This window comes from Symphalangus syndactylus, chromosome 9, assembly GCF_028878055.3.
Source record: "Symphalangus syndactylus isolate Jambi chromosome 9, NHGRI_mSymSyn1-v2.1_pri, whole genome shotgun sequence".
Taxonomy (NCBI): domain Eukaryota; kingdom Metazoa; phylum Chordata; class Mammalia; order Primates; family Hylobatidae; genus Symphalangus; species Symphalangus syndactylus.
The window spans coordinates 71563023-71581744 of record NC_072431.2 but is presented as its reverse complement, the minus strand read 5'-3'; the positions used below and the strand labels follow the sequence as shown (position 1 = coordinate 71581744).

The following is an 18722-nucleotide window of genomic DNA, read 5'->3' as shown; positions in this document are numbered from 1 at the left end:
CAGGAATATAGGTGATTTTTCTGCCAGTGGCAAGGAGTGTTATCCCAGATCCGCCTAATAAATTTGCATTCATGGCACCCGTTAGGATGTCTTCTTTGTGGTGATTGCTAGTTTAGAAAATAGAAGGAAAAATTCAGCAAGGCTGTTTGTGATGTGGCTGCAGAATTCCCTGATGGCTGAGGGTCCCAGAAAGCTGTGTGTCCAGCATACAATATCCTTTGTTTAAGCATCTGCATCCTTCCCCCAAGCAGGCTGTCAGCGAGGCAGTCATGCCCCATCTCTCACTCAGTTTAGGCAGGAATCGAAGCACAATTTGGCTTCTTTGTCATTTTCAAAAATCAAACCTGCCCAGGGATCAAGTTCCAGCAGCAGCTGTTTTTGCTTTATGTTTTATTTAAAGACATTTAATTTTGAGTCTGGTATGTTTTCAATGATATTTTTGATTTTTGGTAGAGCAGACTGTGTACATGTATAAAATACCCTTGATTTATATAGAGCAGCTCTTTCATTAGCTGACTTTTTTTAGGATAAAGGCAGATTAATGATCCTAATTAATAACTAAGTGATTATAGCTTTTTATTGTTTTAATTATTTCTTAAAAATAATAGTAATTAAATATCAAATATATTAAATTATTACTTTATGGACAGCTTTGTGTCAAGCAGTTTACATACATTTTCTTATCAGGCTTTATCAGAAAGTAGATGGAGAAACTAATATCCATTTTATGAATACAGTCTCAGGAAGGGTAAGTGGCTTGTTCAAGTTCTCGTGTCCAGTGAGTAGGGAAGCTGAGATTTTTAACCCAGGTATGTTTGATGCCACATAACATACATAATGTGGTATTACATGTATACTGTACATGTATATTTATGTGTGTGCATGCCTATATATTATATTATTTATATGTGATACCCAAACTTCCAAATCACATTTTCTCTTCATCTCTTTCATTTTTTTTTCTCTCACTTTTTCTATCTCTTGGCCTCTTTGCTCCTTCTGATAGTTGACTAACCCTGCTGTCATTCATGGGCTGTGATCGGAGGGGGCCAAGTGTTAAAGCATTTCCCATCTTATGTGGACTTCCCAGCTCACCTATGCTCAAAGCGGACTGAGCCCCTGATCCTGATGCCAGAGGACCTGGGATCATATCTCATTTCTTTTCTGTTCTAGCCTCATATATTTGGGGAGGTCATGCAGCTTCTCTGAGCCTCAGCTTCCTCATCTCATGTGTTGGTGGAGGCTCACAAGAGCTGGTGTCCTGTGTGCCTGCCAAAGTTATCATGAGGATTAAATGTGAGGACCGATGTGAAAGCAGTTTATGAGCTGTAAAGTGCAATGGTCACTCTATTGTGTTCTCTAGGCTGCACGTCCTCTGTGATGAGAGTTTATCTGGGAGGCAGGAAAGTAAGGAAAAAAGGAATCCCTGCAGAGCCAGCCCCACAGATGAGCAGGAATGAGAAAGGTCATGTGGGATCCAGCAAAGCGTCCAGGAGGCAGGATTAGTCATCATCCCAAGGCAGTGGAACTTGTTTGTTTCTACTCCAGGAATTTGTCATCATCACAATTCCACCACTCCCTGCCTCTGCTTATTCTGAACCTGCCATTACTGACCAGCTTATTTCTATTCCTATCTCTCAGCCTTGTGGCTTTTGCTGCCTCATACCATTGTCTGTCTCCTGTCTTTTGCACCCAGCCTCCGCTCTGAGTTAGTTCTGCCTTTGTTTCTGTTAAGGACCGCTGGCTCATTCTGTAGGTCTCACACTTCTACTGCCTGGGGAGAAGGTTCAGTTTGCTATCATCGGTGTTGTGCTGGTAAATGTTTAACAACTAGTTCTCTGTGGGAGGTTGGGTGGGGGAAACCCTGACACCTGTGTGTTGCCAATTTCCTTGGCACAAATACTCCCACAAGAGATGGTTTCAAGCTGTCGACATTACGTCACCTGGCTCCTCAAATCCTGAAAATGGAACAGTTGGGGCCCACAAGCTAGCATAAGCCAGCTCCAGCATATCAGTATCACCCCTGTCTGCTGCCTCATAGCTGCTGGTCAGTCCAGGGATTGGCTGGTCTTGAACTGGCGTCCCATCCTGGTCCATTTAGCTGTGGTCAAGGTATCAGGATTATACATTTAACCTCTCTCTGAAAGTCCTGTGGACAGAGGAACTTTCCAGTTTATTTGTTTGACTCTCATTTTACAGACGTCTCTGTGACTTCAATAAAATCAGGGGAGAGATAGAAAAAGAGGGTAAGTAAATATAAATTAGAAAATGATTAATGCCACAATAAAGGTGTAAAAGATGTAAAATGAGGGTTCAGAGACAGGAAATGTCACTCGGTGGCAAACAAGGAAGACTTTATGGAGCAGATAACATTTTAACAGAGACTTCAAGAATGATAGGGTTTGGAGAGTTAGAAATAGAGGAGAAGGTGTTCAAGACACAAAGAAGAAGGTTTGAACAGAAGTGTGCAGTGAGGAGGCATGGAATAGATATGGAGTTAGTGAAGAGGAAAGAGTGACCCTCTTATGAAGAAAAGTTGGACTGGGCATAGTGGCCCATGCCTGTAATCCTAGCATTTTGGGAGGTCACGGTGGGCAGATAGCTTGGGCTCAGGAGTTCAAGACCACTGTGGACAACAGGGTGAAACACCGTCTCTACAAAAAATATTATTAAAAATATTTATATTATATATTGTATTAGGTTGGTACAAAAGTGTGGTTTTTGGAATTATTAATACTTTTAATGGCAAAAACTCACTTACTTTTGCACCAAACTAATACAAAAATTAGCCAGACATGGTGGTGCACACCTGTGGCTACTTGGGAGGCTGAGGTGGGAGGATCACTTGAACCCAGGAAGTCGAGGCTGCAGTGAACCATGATCATGCCACTGCACTCCAGCCTGGGCAGTAGAGTGAGACCCTGTCTCCAAAAACAAAAGCAAAAGTAAACAAAAAAAAAAAAAGAAAAGTAGAGGACTTTTAGGTGTGTCAAATAAGCCTGAAATATCTTATACTGCTTTTCTGAGGTACTGTTTGCAAATAAAAGTGAAACACAAAATACAAATTATAAGGGTATTATGTATTATTATTACATGGGTCTATTGGAAGAGTCTTGAGAGCTTATGAGAGTAAGATTTTGTTGAGTCACATAAATTGGTTCTGATCCTCCAGTTTTTCAAATAGATGATATTATTGTGGGTATTAGTTCTTGCACTGAATGGTGTCAGCAAGTTGAGGCAGAGCATTGGTGAGAATAAGACTGGGCTGAATCTGGATGAATAGAGATCTTGCCTTGTTGACAACTCAAGGAATGACCTGGGCAAGTCATTTCTTTTCCAGTCTTGGTCCCTCTTCATGCCTGTAATCTTGCAGGGTGGTTATTCGATGGCTGCTTTCACAGCCTTCCCACGTCTATAATCACATACACTTGACCTCTTCAACTTTATTTTAAATGAAGTCATTCATTATTTGAGGACTGGCAAAGAGCAAAATTCTCCATGCCCTCAACATGGAGACTCTTCCCTTGAGAAAGAGCTACAACTGGAAGCACTGCCAAGGTTCACATGTCATGGGGGAGGAGAATTCTGGTTAACTGAATATCCTTGTTAAAGTGAAGATTAACTAGCATGATCTATTTAAGCCCTTGATGTTAGCAATATATCTAGAGTGTGCTAGTTAACATCTCTAACTTAGGAAAACAGGAAAATAAGAATTGAGAACTATATATATACACTAATATAATATAGTGTATATATATATAGCGATATATATACTATAGTGTATATATATAGCTATATATACACTATATATAGTGTATATATGTATTATATATAGTGTATATATAGTATATATACACTATATAGTATATAGCTATGTAGTGTATATATAGCTATATATAGTGTATATATAGCTATAGTGTATATATATAGCTATATATACACTATATATAGTGTATATATATAGCATATATATAGTGTATATATATAGCTATATATATAGTGTATATATATAGCTATATATAGTGTATATATATAGCTATATATAGTGTATATATATAGCTATATATATAGTGTATATATATAGCTATATATATAGTGTATATATATAGCTATATATAGTGTATATATATATAGCTATATATATAGTGTATATATATAGCTATATATATAGTGTATATATATAGCTATATATATAGTGTATATATATAGCTATATATATAGTGTATATATATAGCTATATATATAGTGTATATATATAGCTCTCTATATATACACACACATATATATACTGGCATATATATGTATACACATATATATGTGTGTATATATATGTGTGTGTGTGTGTGTATATATATATATATATGCCAGCCTCTGTGATAGCTAGTATATATATATGTCTCTCTCTATATATATATATATATGCCAGCTTCTGTGATAGCTATATATATAGTGTATATATATAGCTCTCTCTCTCTATATATATATATATATATATACACACACACACATATATATATGCTGGCATATATATATATATATACACACATATACGTGTGTGTGTGTATATATATATATATATATATGCCAGCCTCTGTGATAGTCACTAGGAAACAGCATGATAATAATGGCCATCATTTATTGAACATTGAACATTTTATTCTTTGCCAGCTACTGTTCTGAGAGCTTTATGTGCATCATTTCCTTCAATATTCCCAACAAATATAAAAACCAAGCAAACTGTTATAATACCTTGTAGTGGGTTGAATAGGGATCATCCAAAAATGATACATCCGTATGCAAATCCCTGGACCTGTGATTGTGGCCTTATTTGGGAAGGGGGTCTTTGCGGATGTAATTAAGTATCTTGAGATAAGGAGGTCATCCTGGGTTATCCAAGATGGCCCTAAATACAGTGGCAAGTGCCCTCGTAGGAGACACACAGGGAAGCAGCACACAGAAGAGGAGGCAATGGGACCATGGAGGCAGATATTGGGGTGATAGAGCCACAGGCCATGGAATACCCAGAGCCCCCAGATGCTGGAAGAGACAAGACACAGATCATCTTCTACAGCCTTCACAGGACCATGGCCCTGCCAACACCTTGATAGCAGACTTTGGGCCTCCAGAATTGTGCAAGCATGAATTTCTGATGTTTCTGTCCACCAAGTTTATGGTAATTTGCTACAGGAGCCATAAGAAACTAATAAATACTCATTTTGCAAGTATGAGAATGAAGCATAGAAGGGCCAATCAACTTACCTAAGATCCCACAGTTAGTAAGAAATGGCTGCAGGAGACTCACCTAGGCATCCTTAGAGTTTGCTTTCAACTTTAATAGACAACTGCACCTCATAATGTCTCTACCCTTGAGATATATAAGTGACCAGTTGCTCTGAAAAGTGCAATAGAAACTTGGGGCAGACATAGGGTGCAGCTATAGGAGCACAAGATGGGCATATAACCCTGATTTTGAGGGGAGGCTTGAGTATCAGGGAAGATAACCTAAGGGAGGTGATGATATTGAGTTGATAAAGATTTTTTAATTTTTAAAAATTTTAAGTTCAGGGGTATGTGTGCAGGATGTGCAGGTTTGTTACATAGGTAAATATGTACCATAATGGTTTGCTGCATAGACCATCCCATCATCCAGGTATTAAGTCCAGCATCCATTAGCTATCCTTCCTGATGCTCCCCCTCCTCCCCACTGCCCTCTGACAGGCCCCAGTGTGTGTTGTTTCCCCCGATGTGTCCACGTGTTCTCATCATTCAGTTCCCACTTGTGGGAACACGAGGTATTAGGTTTTCTGTTCATGTGTTAGTTTGCTGAGGACAATGGCCTCCTGCTCTATCCATTTCCCTGCAAAGGACATGATCTCATTCCTTTTTATGGCTGCACAGTATTCCATGGTGTATATGTACCAGAGTTTCTTTATCCAGTCTATCATTGATGGGCATTTAGGTTGATTCCATGTCTTTGTTATTGTGAATAGTGCTGCAATGAACATACACATGCATGTATCTTTATAACAGAATGATTTATATTCCTTTGGGCATGTACAAGGAACTTAAATTCACAAGATTTTTTATGTTTTTTTTTTTTAAAGAGAATAAAGTGGGGACATTTTTCCAAGCAGAAGGAGCAACCATAGCAGGTGAGAAAGAGCAACGATGTTAAAAAGATTAAGTAGCTGGTCCTACATAGCAGGAAGTTGTGGCCAATGTCTGGGAAGCCCTGACTGCAGATCCCATCTTCTTTCATGCTGCCTTCTGGACCGAGAGGCAGGGGAGGTCTTTGTGTCATGCCTTCCCCATTTCTTAGCTGTCTGACCTCTGCAGATTGCTTAACCACCCTACACCTCAACTCCAGCAGCTGTCAAAAGAGGATAAAAATAATAGTGCCAGCTCTCTAACTCACATAAGGGTCTGTGAGTAAAATCTTTGTTAATGGAAAGGCTTAGAAAAATATGAGTAATTGTTTATGCGATGAGCCTAAGTTTTTCCTTGGAATTTTATTTTTTGAGATAATCTTCCAGTTCAGCACGTTTTCTTGTGATTTGCTGATTTCCCCTAAAAGTCTAGTAGCATAAGTTTTCTCATAAACAGTTCTCAAGATATGGGCTTATTTTAATATTCCCATCCAAATCATTCCAAGCAGTTTTCAAATGTTTTTCTCAAAAGTCCTGTAAAAACTTAATCCATTGATCACAGATTTTCATTGAACATGTGAACACCAGACCTATATTACATTTGCCTCATGAAAGGTGTTCAGAGACACTCTTTACATTAAATTTGGAGATCGTAATAGAAGAGACTCCCAGCACCTCAACTGAACAACACAGGTTTGATTTATTTTAGAATGTCAGCACCTAGGTGTGGACTACGTCTTCTCATCCTGCAAACTCTGCAATCCAGCACAGCCATGCATCTTCAATGCAGAAAATGTGGGTGTTTACAATAGGGTGGTATTTGTTCCTCCCTAATCCCTATCCAATTTTACAATTAAACTTTTACCTTGAAAAGCCTAGCATAGGAGAATAAAGAGAACTGTATAATCAGTCATAAATAAAAGCCAGTAGCACATTTCAAAGGCATGGGTGCCTGCTTGTGCAATGTAAAGTCACATCATCTTGTATCCTGTCTTTAAAAACTTGTGTAAGAGGTAACAAGAGATAACGGAGCAGAAACAGTGAGAGGATGGTTGTGTAATTAGCAAACAAATCTCTTTTCTTGGAGGAGATATACCGTCTGTATTACATAACTCTGCCAAAGTTTCTACAAGGGTGATGAACACAGTAGGGTACAGTGGAAGGAAAAGTAGCTTGGGAACCAGGCTATTTTTTTAATGTTCTTAAACTCTTAGGCTATTTGGCATTGGGTTTTTATTACATACAACTGTCCCTGTGGCTACAATAGTGGGTGTGTAGGGTAGAGGAGGGGGAAAATAAATTGAGTACATTAATTTTAGCTAGAAAAAGAAATACAAATCCTAACGCCTTGGAATAGATCATCTCAATCTTTTAAATCCTTCTAATTGGAAATTTTTAGGCTGATTGTCCATACTTGAACCAATCCCTGAGGTCAGGGTAATAGAGTCCTCACATTCGTTGTTATTTTTTTTTTTTTTTTTTGAGACGGAGTCTCGCTCTGTCACCCAGGCTGGAATGCAGCGGCACAATCTCGGCTCACTGCAAGCTCCGCCTCCCGGGTTCACGCCATTCTCCCGCCTCAGCCTCCCGAGTAGCTGGGACTACAGGGGCCCGCCACTGCGCCGAGCTAATTTTTTGTATTTTTAGTAGAGACGGGGTTTCACCATGGTCTCGATCTCCTGACCTCGTGATCCGCCCGCCTCGGCCTCCCAAAGTGCTGGGATTACAGGCGTGAGCCACCGCGCCTGGTCCACATTCGTTGTATTATTTGTTCACTCTGGTAGCCAGGATAAGGGAGTGGTCAGTATTGGTGATTCACAATGATTTGCTTCCCCATTAGAAAGATGGGCTTTGTTTTCAGAAGAAGAAATGAGTGCTGGGCAGAGAAGGACAATAGATGTCCAGCAAATCTTTGAAACCCTATCAAGCCTTGATGGTAAGGATACTACAGGATCCATGGTTGTTTCTGTGGTTCCCACAACATGCTCCCCAATCATTGTCTCCCACCTGGAATCACATCCTATTCTTTGTCATTGAGGACTTAGCTCCCATTTCATCACGTCTGTGGCACCTTCTCTGGCAGCTCTGATCCATAAAGGCCATTTTCTTTGATACAGCACCATGCTTCACAGATTACCAGTCCACCATAGCTTGCTAAATCTGAATCTCATCCAATCACTTTTCCAGGCCATTTGCTTCCCTTTATGTGTCATTTCTTTCTGATTCTCCCTCTTCATTACCACCTTAGCTCATTCATTTCTTTTCACTTGGATGAGAGTATATTTTCTTAACTTTCTGCCTCCAGACTAATTTCTCTTTATCTGCCATTTTTTTCAGGGCAATCTTCCTGAAAGGTACACAGCTCTGGATGTACCAACACTCTATTTAAAAACTGGTAAGGTAGAGTGGAAGGCAGAGCTGAGTGAAACTGAAACCTGGTATTTGCTGGAGGTTCCTTTCTGGAAAGCTGACAGCACACCTCCGACCCTCTCCAAAAGGTCTGATGTGAAATATTGCAACAAAGTTGGAATCAACTGGCAGGTATTTCAGTAGATGTGCTAATAGCATGCAACAATGGGAAGGCGCCAGAACTGAACTGAGGTGGTGAATTGAGGTAGAGATACGCAAGTACCGAGAAAAAGGAGGCAAGAGAAATGCCAAAACTGGGGTGGTTCAAAGGAAGGAAACAGGGTTTGATGCTAATGGTTATTGTCTGGCTTATTTGAGTAGTGTTTGAAGGGAGAGGTGCGTTGCTACCTGCTGGTACTGTGGTGTGCCTTTATTGCGTTTGGACATCCAAGCAGACCTATTTATTTGTTCCCTAAGCAAATATTTATTGAGTATGTACTGTGTCCTAAGCACTGTGTATCAGAAATAACTGCATATATGAGCCTTGGAGGATGATTGTGGTTGATATGCATGGACATGGGTGAAAGGGAAAAGATATATTTTCAACTTTGTATTTTCCAACACATCCAGCTGTGTGCTTTCAGCCCAGCAGGTGCTCAAAACAGGTTTACTGAGATGAAAACCAATTCATGCCACTAAAGGGTGTTCCATGGTCTCACAGGAATTAGGAAGGAGTGAGGAGCATCTTTAGTAAATAAACAATATGCTCATAGCATAAAAAATACAACTTTGGATTTGTTAGACTTTGCTCTGTATTACTTATTAACTAGAACCCAAATTTCATTCATGTGATTCTTTTTCTTCTCTTTCTTCTTCTTGCTTTCCTATTTTTTTTCTGCAAAATTCTCATCAACACATTTCAATGAGTATAAATGAGGACTCCATGTCCCAGGAAACAGAGTAGCCAAGCAGTGAGGTGGCCGCGGGGGAGAAGGGGAGAGAGAATGAGAGAGAGAGAGAGAGAGAGAGTTATGATGTCTGAATCTCCTGGTGCTTACCAAGTCTGCAGAAAATGACCTGATTCCAAGAGAAAGATGGGATTGGTGATGAAAGTGCAGATAAATAGATGTGTGCGTATGTATAAATATATGTATGTATGTGTATGTGTGTATATATGCTCAGAGCGTGTTGCTTATAGGGATAATGAATGTCTTTCACCCTGAGCCTCCCTCCCTGACAAAAAATAAAAAGGTGTTCTATGACTGGTGTGGAAGTGGAGAACAAAGATGCCAATAGCCATAGGATGGTGGTCTTGTTCACAAGGGTGAACCAGCCTAGAGTGAATGGGATGGTGCTGTGACTCTTGATATTGGCATTCTTCATCCAAAAGTTGGTGTCCTGGGTCTGGGGCAGAAACAGCAGCAGCAAGAGCAAATACAGGGTGATTTGGTGGACAAGGGAGACAGAGTGAACATTTTGATGTCTCTGGTGACCAGAAATAGCAGCACTGCAATCTAGAGAGCAAAAGAGAAAAGGTGGAAATGTAAACTTCACAGCACCTATAAGACATTCTCCTAGGGCCCAGCAGCACTCTTCTGGGAGCATTTGAAAAGGCTGGGAGCAAGAGGGATGAAAGTTAAGTGTCTGGTCCTTTCTCCCTGGCTGGTGGGGCCCAGAGAACAGCCGTTTATTAATTAGAGTTATCCCTGAGGTCTGTATGAATTTCCTCTTCCAGCCATGTGGTGGACAAGATGAGCTGGAAAGCGTTTATACTGTGGAATATCTACATGCTGAATAAATCACAAAGAAACCATACTTGCCTGTGCATTGCTGAGCCCACAAGAAACTAAGGAATGTCCTAAAAACCACAACTCAAACAAACAAATCATGAGCTGACACCGGAGAGGTGAGTGATCGTGAAGGAAGAGTCATCCTGGGTAAAATGATGCAACCAGGTGCCTGAAACGTTGAGGATTATTATCACACCAGGTATTAGAAAATGGATCTGGAGGTCATGCAAGGGGGAGGATGCTGGGCTTGAGATGCCCTCCTAAAGGTTCACTCTCACGGGGTCTAAACAATCAGTGAACAGCTAGACTGAAGAAACAAAAAAAGCATGTGTGTCACTGCTGTGACTCTGGATAGAATTTAATTAGTGACAATTAACTAGACTCCAATGGAATTTGCTAGCTCTGGTACAGGACTATTCTCATATGGATCTAGGGTTACTTTAGTACCATCCATAAAGTCAGAGAAAATAAAGCCAATAACTTAAAGCATCCCTAGTTTGAGAGCCATTCCAATTTCCAGAAATAGCAGATGCAGAGTACCTTGGGGAGTCAGCATCTTCAGCTTAGAGCCTCCAGGGTGCTCCCAGGTTAACTTCAGGCAAGTAAGAACTCCTAGGGAAAAATGGCAAAACACACATGGATGACAGTCAGTTTAAACAACTATGAACAGATTTTAACCCCTGAGGTCTTCAAATATTCTGGCATTATCAGGTACAGAAGACATTCTACCTAAGAATACCATGTTTAAAGAAATAAAAGAGAATAAAGATAGCAAGGAAAAATGGATTATCAAACATGACCAAACAGATTTGGAAAAAGAATGAAAGAGAACTCTGGAGATAAAAATGTAATTATTAAAATTAAAATCTGATGAACAAAGAAGGGATTTATCATAAGGATGATATGACAGCTAACAGGTACATATCATTTACTACATACTAGACATTGCTTTGCAAACACCCCTGAAGAAAGGAGTGAACTGGGTTAGATCTGGAAAAATTACCTTTAAAGACACCAGGAGAGAAAAAATATAAAAATATATAAAAAATATAAATATGAGTGCTGTGGCTCAAATTTATCAGGGTCTCACTGTATCAGAGGCTGGAGTGCAGGGGCTGGATCATAGCTCACTGCAACTATAGCTTCTACCCCCTGAACTTAAGCAATCCTCCTGCCTGCCGCCTCCCCCCAACCTCTCAACTAGCTGGGACTACAGGTTCATGCCACCATGCCTGGCTATGTAAAAACAAAAATTGTAGAGATGAGGTCTTGCTATGTTGCCCACGCTGGTCCCAAACTCCTGGCCTCAAGTGATCCTCCTGCCTCAGCCTCCCAAAGTGCTGGGATTACAGACATGAGCCACTGCACCCGGCCCTTCTGTGACTTCCGACTGCCTATTATTTTGACTTTCTACTGTAGCTTCCAGCTGTAATGATATTCTCTTGGATAGAAAGACTCCAGTGGCCCCACCCCCCACCCTAAACTTTTTGAATGCACTTTAGTCTCACTCAGAAATTCCATGTCAATTAGCATTGTTCACAAGAAAGGAAAGACAGCATTCAACAGACCTATCACGAACCAGGCACTTTCTGTATTTTATTTTATTTAGATTTATATCATCATCACAACCAATTTTTACAGATGAAAAAATAGTCTCAGAGAAGTTCAGTGAGTAACTTGTCCAAATTATTGCAGTGAGCAAGCAGCCAGAGACTAAATCAGCGCCACCTTATAATTTTTTGACACCATGGCCTTCAGCAGCCAGTATCACATTTTGTAAGACCAGGGACTCCAGGAGGGCAAGAGAATCACCTCTGACCCCTGCACTTTTTTATTTTTTGATGCCGGGGTTCACTCTGTCAGCCAGGCTGGAGTGGAGTGGCATGGCATGATCACAGCTCACTTCAACCTTAACCTCCTGAATTCAAGCAATCCTCTCACCTCAGCCTCCTGAGTAGCTGGGATTCGAAGCACATGCCACCATGCCAGATAATTTTTAAGTTTTTTGGCAATGGGGTCTTGCTATGTTGCCCAGGCTGGTCTTGAACTCCTGGGTGCAAGTGATCCTCCTGCCTCAGCCTCCCAAAGTGCTGGGATTACAGGCATGAGCCACTGGACCCAGCAAGACAGGAATTTTGATTAGGACCCAGGTCCTGTGCTTGGCACATCAACAGGTTTATTTATGACTTATTCATATTGATTGACTGATTGAGATAGGGTCTTGCTGTGTTGCCCAGACCTGTCTGGATCTCCTGACCTGAAGTGATCCTCCTGCCTCAGCCTCCCAAAGTGCTGAGATGACAGGCATGAGCCACCGCACCTGGCTCCTGCCCATTCTTAGACTCAAGTTCTGTGTTTCTAGCTGTCTCTTGGACAACCTGGTAGCATCTCAAACTCAACATCCACATGGTCATAGAATCGAGTCCAGGTGAATAGGATGTGAGTGGAAGTACCTGTTTCCATGTCGTGTGGCTCAAACACAGATGTGGTCATGTACCGACTCCAAACCCAAAGACACAGATAAGGCCGAGGTCCCTCCTGGACTCCCTGGCACAGATCCTGCCTGCCCATTCTGAAAGGGTATGGAGAAAAGAAATGCACTCCTCTCCTGTTGAAGCCACGGCATACAGGGTTTCTTTGCAGAGCAGCTTGCTTGGTCTCCTTTGAGACAACTTCACTCCTTTTCCTCTGTGAAACCAATCTGGTTCCCCCCATCCCCCAGATGACATCGGGCAATAAAACACTAGATACATACTTGGAAGATGGAAGCATCCTGCTAATGAAATGCTTCCCATCTCAGTGCATAGAAGGAAACCAGGATGTACGGATCACTTACTGGTGTCAGACATTTTCACAGATCTTATTGATGGCGTTTAGATATGAGTGTCCTCCAGATCTCATGTTGAAATGTGATTCCCGAATTTGGAGGTGGGGCCTGGTGGGAGGTGTTTGGGGTCACAGGGGTGGGGACCTCATGATGGCTTGGCACTGTATCTGCAGTAATGAGTGAGTTCTCACTGTATTAGTTCATGAGAGAGCTGGCTGTCTAAAAAAAAAAGCATGGCACCCCTCTCTCTTTTTTTTTTTTTTTTTTGAGACAGAGTCTCGCTCTGTCACTGAGGCTGGAGTGCAGCAGCGTGATCTTGGCTCACTGCAACCTCCGCCTTCTGAGTTCAAGAGATTCTTCTGCCTCAGCCTCCCAAGTAGCTGGAATTATAGTGCCTGCCACCATGCCCGGCTAATTTTGTAATTTTAGTAGAGACGGGGTTTCACCATGTTGGTCAGGCTGGTCTTGAACTCCTGACCTCAGGTGATCCACCCACCTTGGCCTCCCAAAGTGCTGGGATTACAGGCATGAGCCACTGTGCCTGGTCGCCCCTTTCTTTCCCCCCCCTTTCTCTTCCCCCCCTTTCTCATCATGTGATGCTGGATCCCCTTCGCCTTTCACCATGAGTGGAAGCTCCCTGAGGCCTCACCTGAAGCAGATGCTGGCATCATGCTTTTTGTACAACCTGCAGAACCATGAGGCAAACAAACCTCTTTTCTTTATGTCACCCAGTCTTCCTTTATATCAGCACAAAATGGACTAAGACACTTAGGAATGATCATACCATTTCTCTCTTTTCTTTCTTTTTTTCTTTTGAGACAGTCTCATTCTGCCGCCCACGCTGGAATGCAGTGGCACGAACTCACTGCAACCTCCGCCTTCCAGGTTCAAGTGATTCTCCTGCCTCAGCCTCCTGAGTAGCTGGGATTACAGATGCCTGCCACCATGCCCAGCTAATTTTCATATTTTTAGTAGAGGCGGGGTTTCACCACGTTGACCAGGCTGATCTCAGTCTCCTGGCCTCAAGTGATCCAACTGCCTCAGCCTTCCAAAGGGCTGGGATTACAGGCATGAGCCACTGTACCCAGCAATCATACTGTTTCTTTAAGTTAAAGTTTTCAATGACTTTTGGATGAAGTTCAGTCTTGGCTTCTTCAAAGCCTTTTTGGAGCAGGCCAGGCTGGAGCTAAAGCATTGTGCTGGCACAAGGACGCACAAACTCCTTAGTTCACTATGTGAGCCCCTCCTCAGCTGGGCCTCCATCCACCCCATTCACCTCTGCTGTCCCCTTCTTGCTGTTTTTCCCTTTTCACTTTCTGGTTCTATCCCTGTGCCTTTGGCTCAGGCAGGCCTCTCTTCGTGGAATGCCAGAGACATCTTATCTACCAGAAAGCTCAAACTCAAACTTTGAGACACTCTATTCCATTTCTTCCAGGGACTCTTCCCTTCTCTCCTCTTCCCTCCTGTGTTTTAGACTCTCCATTGTACAAGTAGACACAGCTGCCCACGAGAGCCTATGGTTCTTAGTTATCCACCCACAGGAGACAATGAGCTCTCCGAAGTCAAGAATCTTTTTTTTTTTTTTTTTTTTTTTTTGAGACAGAGTCTTACTCTGTTACCCAGGCTGGAGTTCAATGGCACAATCTCAGCTCACTGCAACCTCCGCCTCCTGGGATCAAGTGATTCCCTTGCCTCAGCCTCCTGAGTAGCTGGGACTACAGGTGCCCACCACCACGCCCAGCTAATTCTTGTATTATTAGTAGAGATGGGTTTCACCATGTTGGTTAGGCTGATCTCGAACTCCTGACCTCGCGATCTGCCTGCCTAAGCCTCCCAAAGTGTTGGGATTATAGGCATGAGCCACCGCTCCCAGCCAAGAACCTTGCCTTATTCATTAGCTTGTATAGATCCCAGCACAGTTCCTAGCACCTAGAAGGCTCTCAGTGAATATTGTATGAAATGATAACCCTGACAACAGTCATGTGAGGTCAGCATGATTTCTTTCCATTTGTAATCAGAAAATCTGACCCCAAGAGATGCTGACTTGCCCAGGAGCAAAGATATCTAGTGTGAGGCTTGGGTTTTGAACATAGATCTGTCTGATGCCCAAATCCATGCTTTTTATATCCCTTTACAACTCCCTCTTGATATCTCTACCAAGTAGAGAGTGATTTCCTTTCAGAAAGAGGGATTTTCTGGATTAAATGTGTCTAGACATCTCTCTCATCTTAATGCGGATTTGTTCAGAGCAAAGCAGCATCTCCCAGACTGGTGGCAAAACTGAAATAACAAGCAGCAGCTGCCACCTCCAGCAGCCCTGGCAGCCTCATCTGCACAGCTCCCTTGGCGTGTTGTCCTCATGGGTTCTGGAGACAGCCCTGAATTTTCCTTTCCTTTTCCTCCTCCCTCCCTCCCAATCTCCTTTTCTTCCTTCCTCCTTTTTTCCCTCCCTCCCTATCTCCCTTCCTTTTTCCCCCCTTCCTCCCTCTCTCTTCCTTTTTCCCTTTCTTCCTTCCTTTCTCACTTTTCCTTTCTTCCTTCCTCCCTTTGTTCTTTCTCCCTCCCTCCCACCTTCCCTTCCTTCCTTCCTCCCTCCCTCCCTCCTTCGTTCCTTCCTTTCTTCCTTCTTCCCCTTCTCCTTTTTTCCTTCCTAGCACAAAACTAGGCTTTCCCTTCTGCAGTTCCCACCTGGGGGACGTTGATTTATTTTGGGCATTGGCAGCAGAAAGTGCGTCTTGCTGTGGCTTTCATTTTGCTGATATTTGAGCTGCACCAGCAGGTGGGGCCTGAAGCTAGTTTGGCTGCCATCAGCCTTGTTTCTGGAGGGCCTGGAATTCAGGAATGGCTTTCCCTTTCAGCTCCAACTTTCCTCTCCCCACCAAATGTTGATTTCTCTTTGCCTGGGGTCTGGGTCCATCCAGACCCTGAGGGTTCCAGATGTTCTCCAGTTCCCAAAACAGCCTGCTCTGTGGCTTCTCTGAAGTTGTGGCTTGCTGATCCCAGCACCTATGCCATGGATCCAGCTTTCTCTGGTGGTCGTGCTGGGCTAGAAGGTCGGGGGCAGGGCATGATTGTTGGGGCATAGGGCTTTTACCTGAAGCAGCTCTGATTTTCCAGCAGACACTACTACACACATTCATCTCCCTGCCATTCTTGAAGCCCATTAGTTTTCTGTCCCATGCTAAACTATGAGCTCTTTGAAGGCAAGACCCTTGTTTTATGCATTGCTTTGTGTGGGTCCCCAGCACAACTCTTGGCACCTGGAAGGGCATCATGGATATTCAGTGATAATTGTAATCCTATGAATGGTCCTGTGAGCTCCCTGTGACTAGTCCAGTTTATTTTTATTTTTCATTTTTTAGAGATAGAGTCTTGCTCTGTCACCCAGGCTGGAGTGCAGTGGTGCGGTCATAGCTCACTGCAGCCTTGACCTCCTGGGCTCAAGAGATCTCCCATCTCAGTCTCCTGAGTAGCTGGGACTATAGGCACTTGCCACCACATCTGGCTAATTCATTTTTTTTTTAAACATGGGGATCTTGCTATGTTGCCCAGGCTTGTCCTGAACTCCTGGCCTTGAGCAATCCTCCTACCTTGGCCTCTCAAAGAGCTAGGATTACAGGTGTGAGCCACCCTACCTGGCCACTAGCCCAACCTATGTGTGGGAACTTGAAAAGTGGCCTTTGGGGAAAGAAGGAAGGTAGCATGTTTTCTACAAATGCATAAAGATTTTGCACTTGGTTCTAGTGTATACTTATGTAGATTACAATATTAAGAAAACATTTAAAATTAATCATAGTGCTTCTTGTATGCCAAGCACCATGCCAATGCATTATCTGTAATTTCCTCTAAGTTCTCAGAGCTACCCTTTGAGAAAGTAATATGCTTATCCACGATTTAAAAATCAGGAAACTGTTGTTTAGAGAGGTTAGAAGTCACTTGGCTCAGAGTGGCCAAGCTGAGATTTGAGGCCAGCTCTGACTGATGTCAGAACAGTGCCGCCTTTCTTCTTGCTGATTCTCTGCTCTGCTACCAGAGCTGATGTTTCCAGGATTTTGATGATGCCTCTGGCTCTGGGCCCTGCACAGAGACTCTTGTGAGAATGAGTACCCAAGCCCCAAAAGCAGAGGCTTTAAAAGAGTGAACTGTCATTAAGTTTATTCTGATGCCAAAAGGATGTTTGAGAGAGACTTAAAGAGCAATTGTGGCTGCACGTGGTGGCTCATGCCTGTAATTCCAGGATTTTGAGAGGCTGAGGCAGGCAGATCACCCTAGGTCAGGAGTTTGAGACCAGCCTGGCCAACATGGCAAAACCCTGTCTCTACTAAAAATACAAAAAAAAAAAAAAATTAGCTGGGCATGGTGGCAGGTGCCTGTAATGCCAACTGCTCTGGTGGCTGAGGCAGGAGAATTGCTTGAACCCGGGAGGTGGAGAGTGCAGTGAGCTGAGATCACGCCACTGCACTCCAGCCTGGGTGACAGGATGAGACTCCATCTCAAAAAAGAAAAAAAACAAAACAAGACAAACAAACAAAAAAACAAGGATTCTGATCTTCACTAATCACCTTCTCTACCTCCACTGTTTCTTCCAGCAAGATTTACGTGCAGTCTTGGGTTAGTAGGTGCACCTGTGTTCATTTCCCTCTGGCTTTTCTCCATGGGAATAATATTTAGAGTCCATGTCTAGGCAATAGAGGCTATCTAGACTTACAGATGGAGCTCTCACCTGGGAATCCATCTCTTGGCATCTGATCTGTGTCAGCGTCATGCTTGAGAAGTCCATGTTGTCTGCAAGGATGGAAACAAGAAGGTCTTATCAAATTCTACCCTGGCTGACTGGCACCTGAGAGGCAGCCAATGCCAGTGCTCTGTGGAAACGCCTGGCTTGCCATTTGTCAACACTGCATGAAAGTAACTGAGGGGGCCGGACATGGCGGCTCACTCCTGTAATCCTAGCTCTTTGGGAGGCTGAGGTGGGTGATCACGAGGTCAGTAGTTTGAGACCAGCCTGGCCAACATGGTGAAACCCCGTCTTTACTAAAAATACAAAAATTAGCCAGGTGCGGTGGTGGGCACCTGTAATTCCAGCTACTTGGGAGGCTGAGGCAGGAGAATCACTTGAACCCTGGAGGCAGAGGTTGTAGTGAGCCAAGATTGAGCCATTGCACTCCAGCCTAGGCAACAAGAGCAAGACTGTCTCAAAAACAAACAAACAAACAAACAGAAGTCAGGGTGTGGTGGATCACACCTATAATCCCAGCAAACTTTGGGAGGCCAAGGTGGGCAGATCGCCTGAGGTGAGGAGCTCGAGACCAGCTTGGCCAACATGGTAAAACCCCGTCTCTACTAAAAATATAAAAATTAGCCGGGTACGGTGGCAGGCGCTTGTAATCCCAGCTACTCGGGAGGCTGAGGCAGGAGAATCGTGTGAACCAGGAAGGTGGAGGTTGCAGCGAGCAGAGATCGTACCACTGCACTCCAGCCTGGGCGACAGAGTGAGACCCCGTCTCAAAAACAGAAATAAAGAAAAAAATAAAATAAAAAGATGAAAAATATGAAAGAATTTAGACACAGTCCTGTGGGATTTGGTTGGGCACAGGGAAGGATGCAGAG

The 18722-nt window shown here is 43.0% G+C and overlaps 1 protein-coding gene across 2 annotated transcripts in view; it reads right to left on the bottom strand.

Annotated features, from left to right (window-relative positions):
• Window positions 1-6827: 6827 nt before the first annotated feature.
• LOC129489849 (huntingtin-interacting protein 1-like) overlaps window positions 6828-18722 on the bottom strand; it is a 34047-nt gene continuing 22152 nt past the window's right edge. The window contains exons 20-22 of one of the 2 annotated variants that reach the window (XR_010122560.1): window positions 17836-17897; window positions 10826-10897; window positions 6828-10009 (exon numbers count right to left, since the gene is read on the bottom strand). Coding sequence is in view for 1 of the 2 variants with exons in the window: in XM_055293025.2 (XP_055149000.1) it covers window positions 10880-10897; window positions 17836-17897 (80 nt within the window). In the remaining variant the exon portion in view is untranslated. Of the gene's footprint in view, window positions 10898-17835; window positions 17898-18722 lie in introns of both variants that reach the window. The other variant, XM_055293025.2, reaches the window with a different exon arrangement.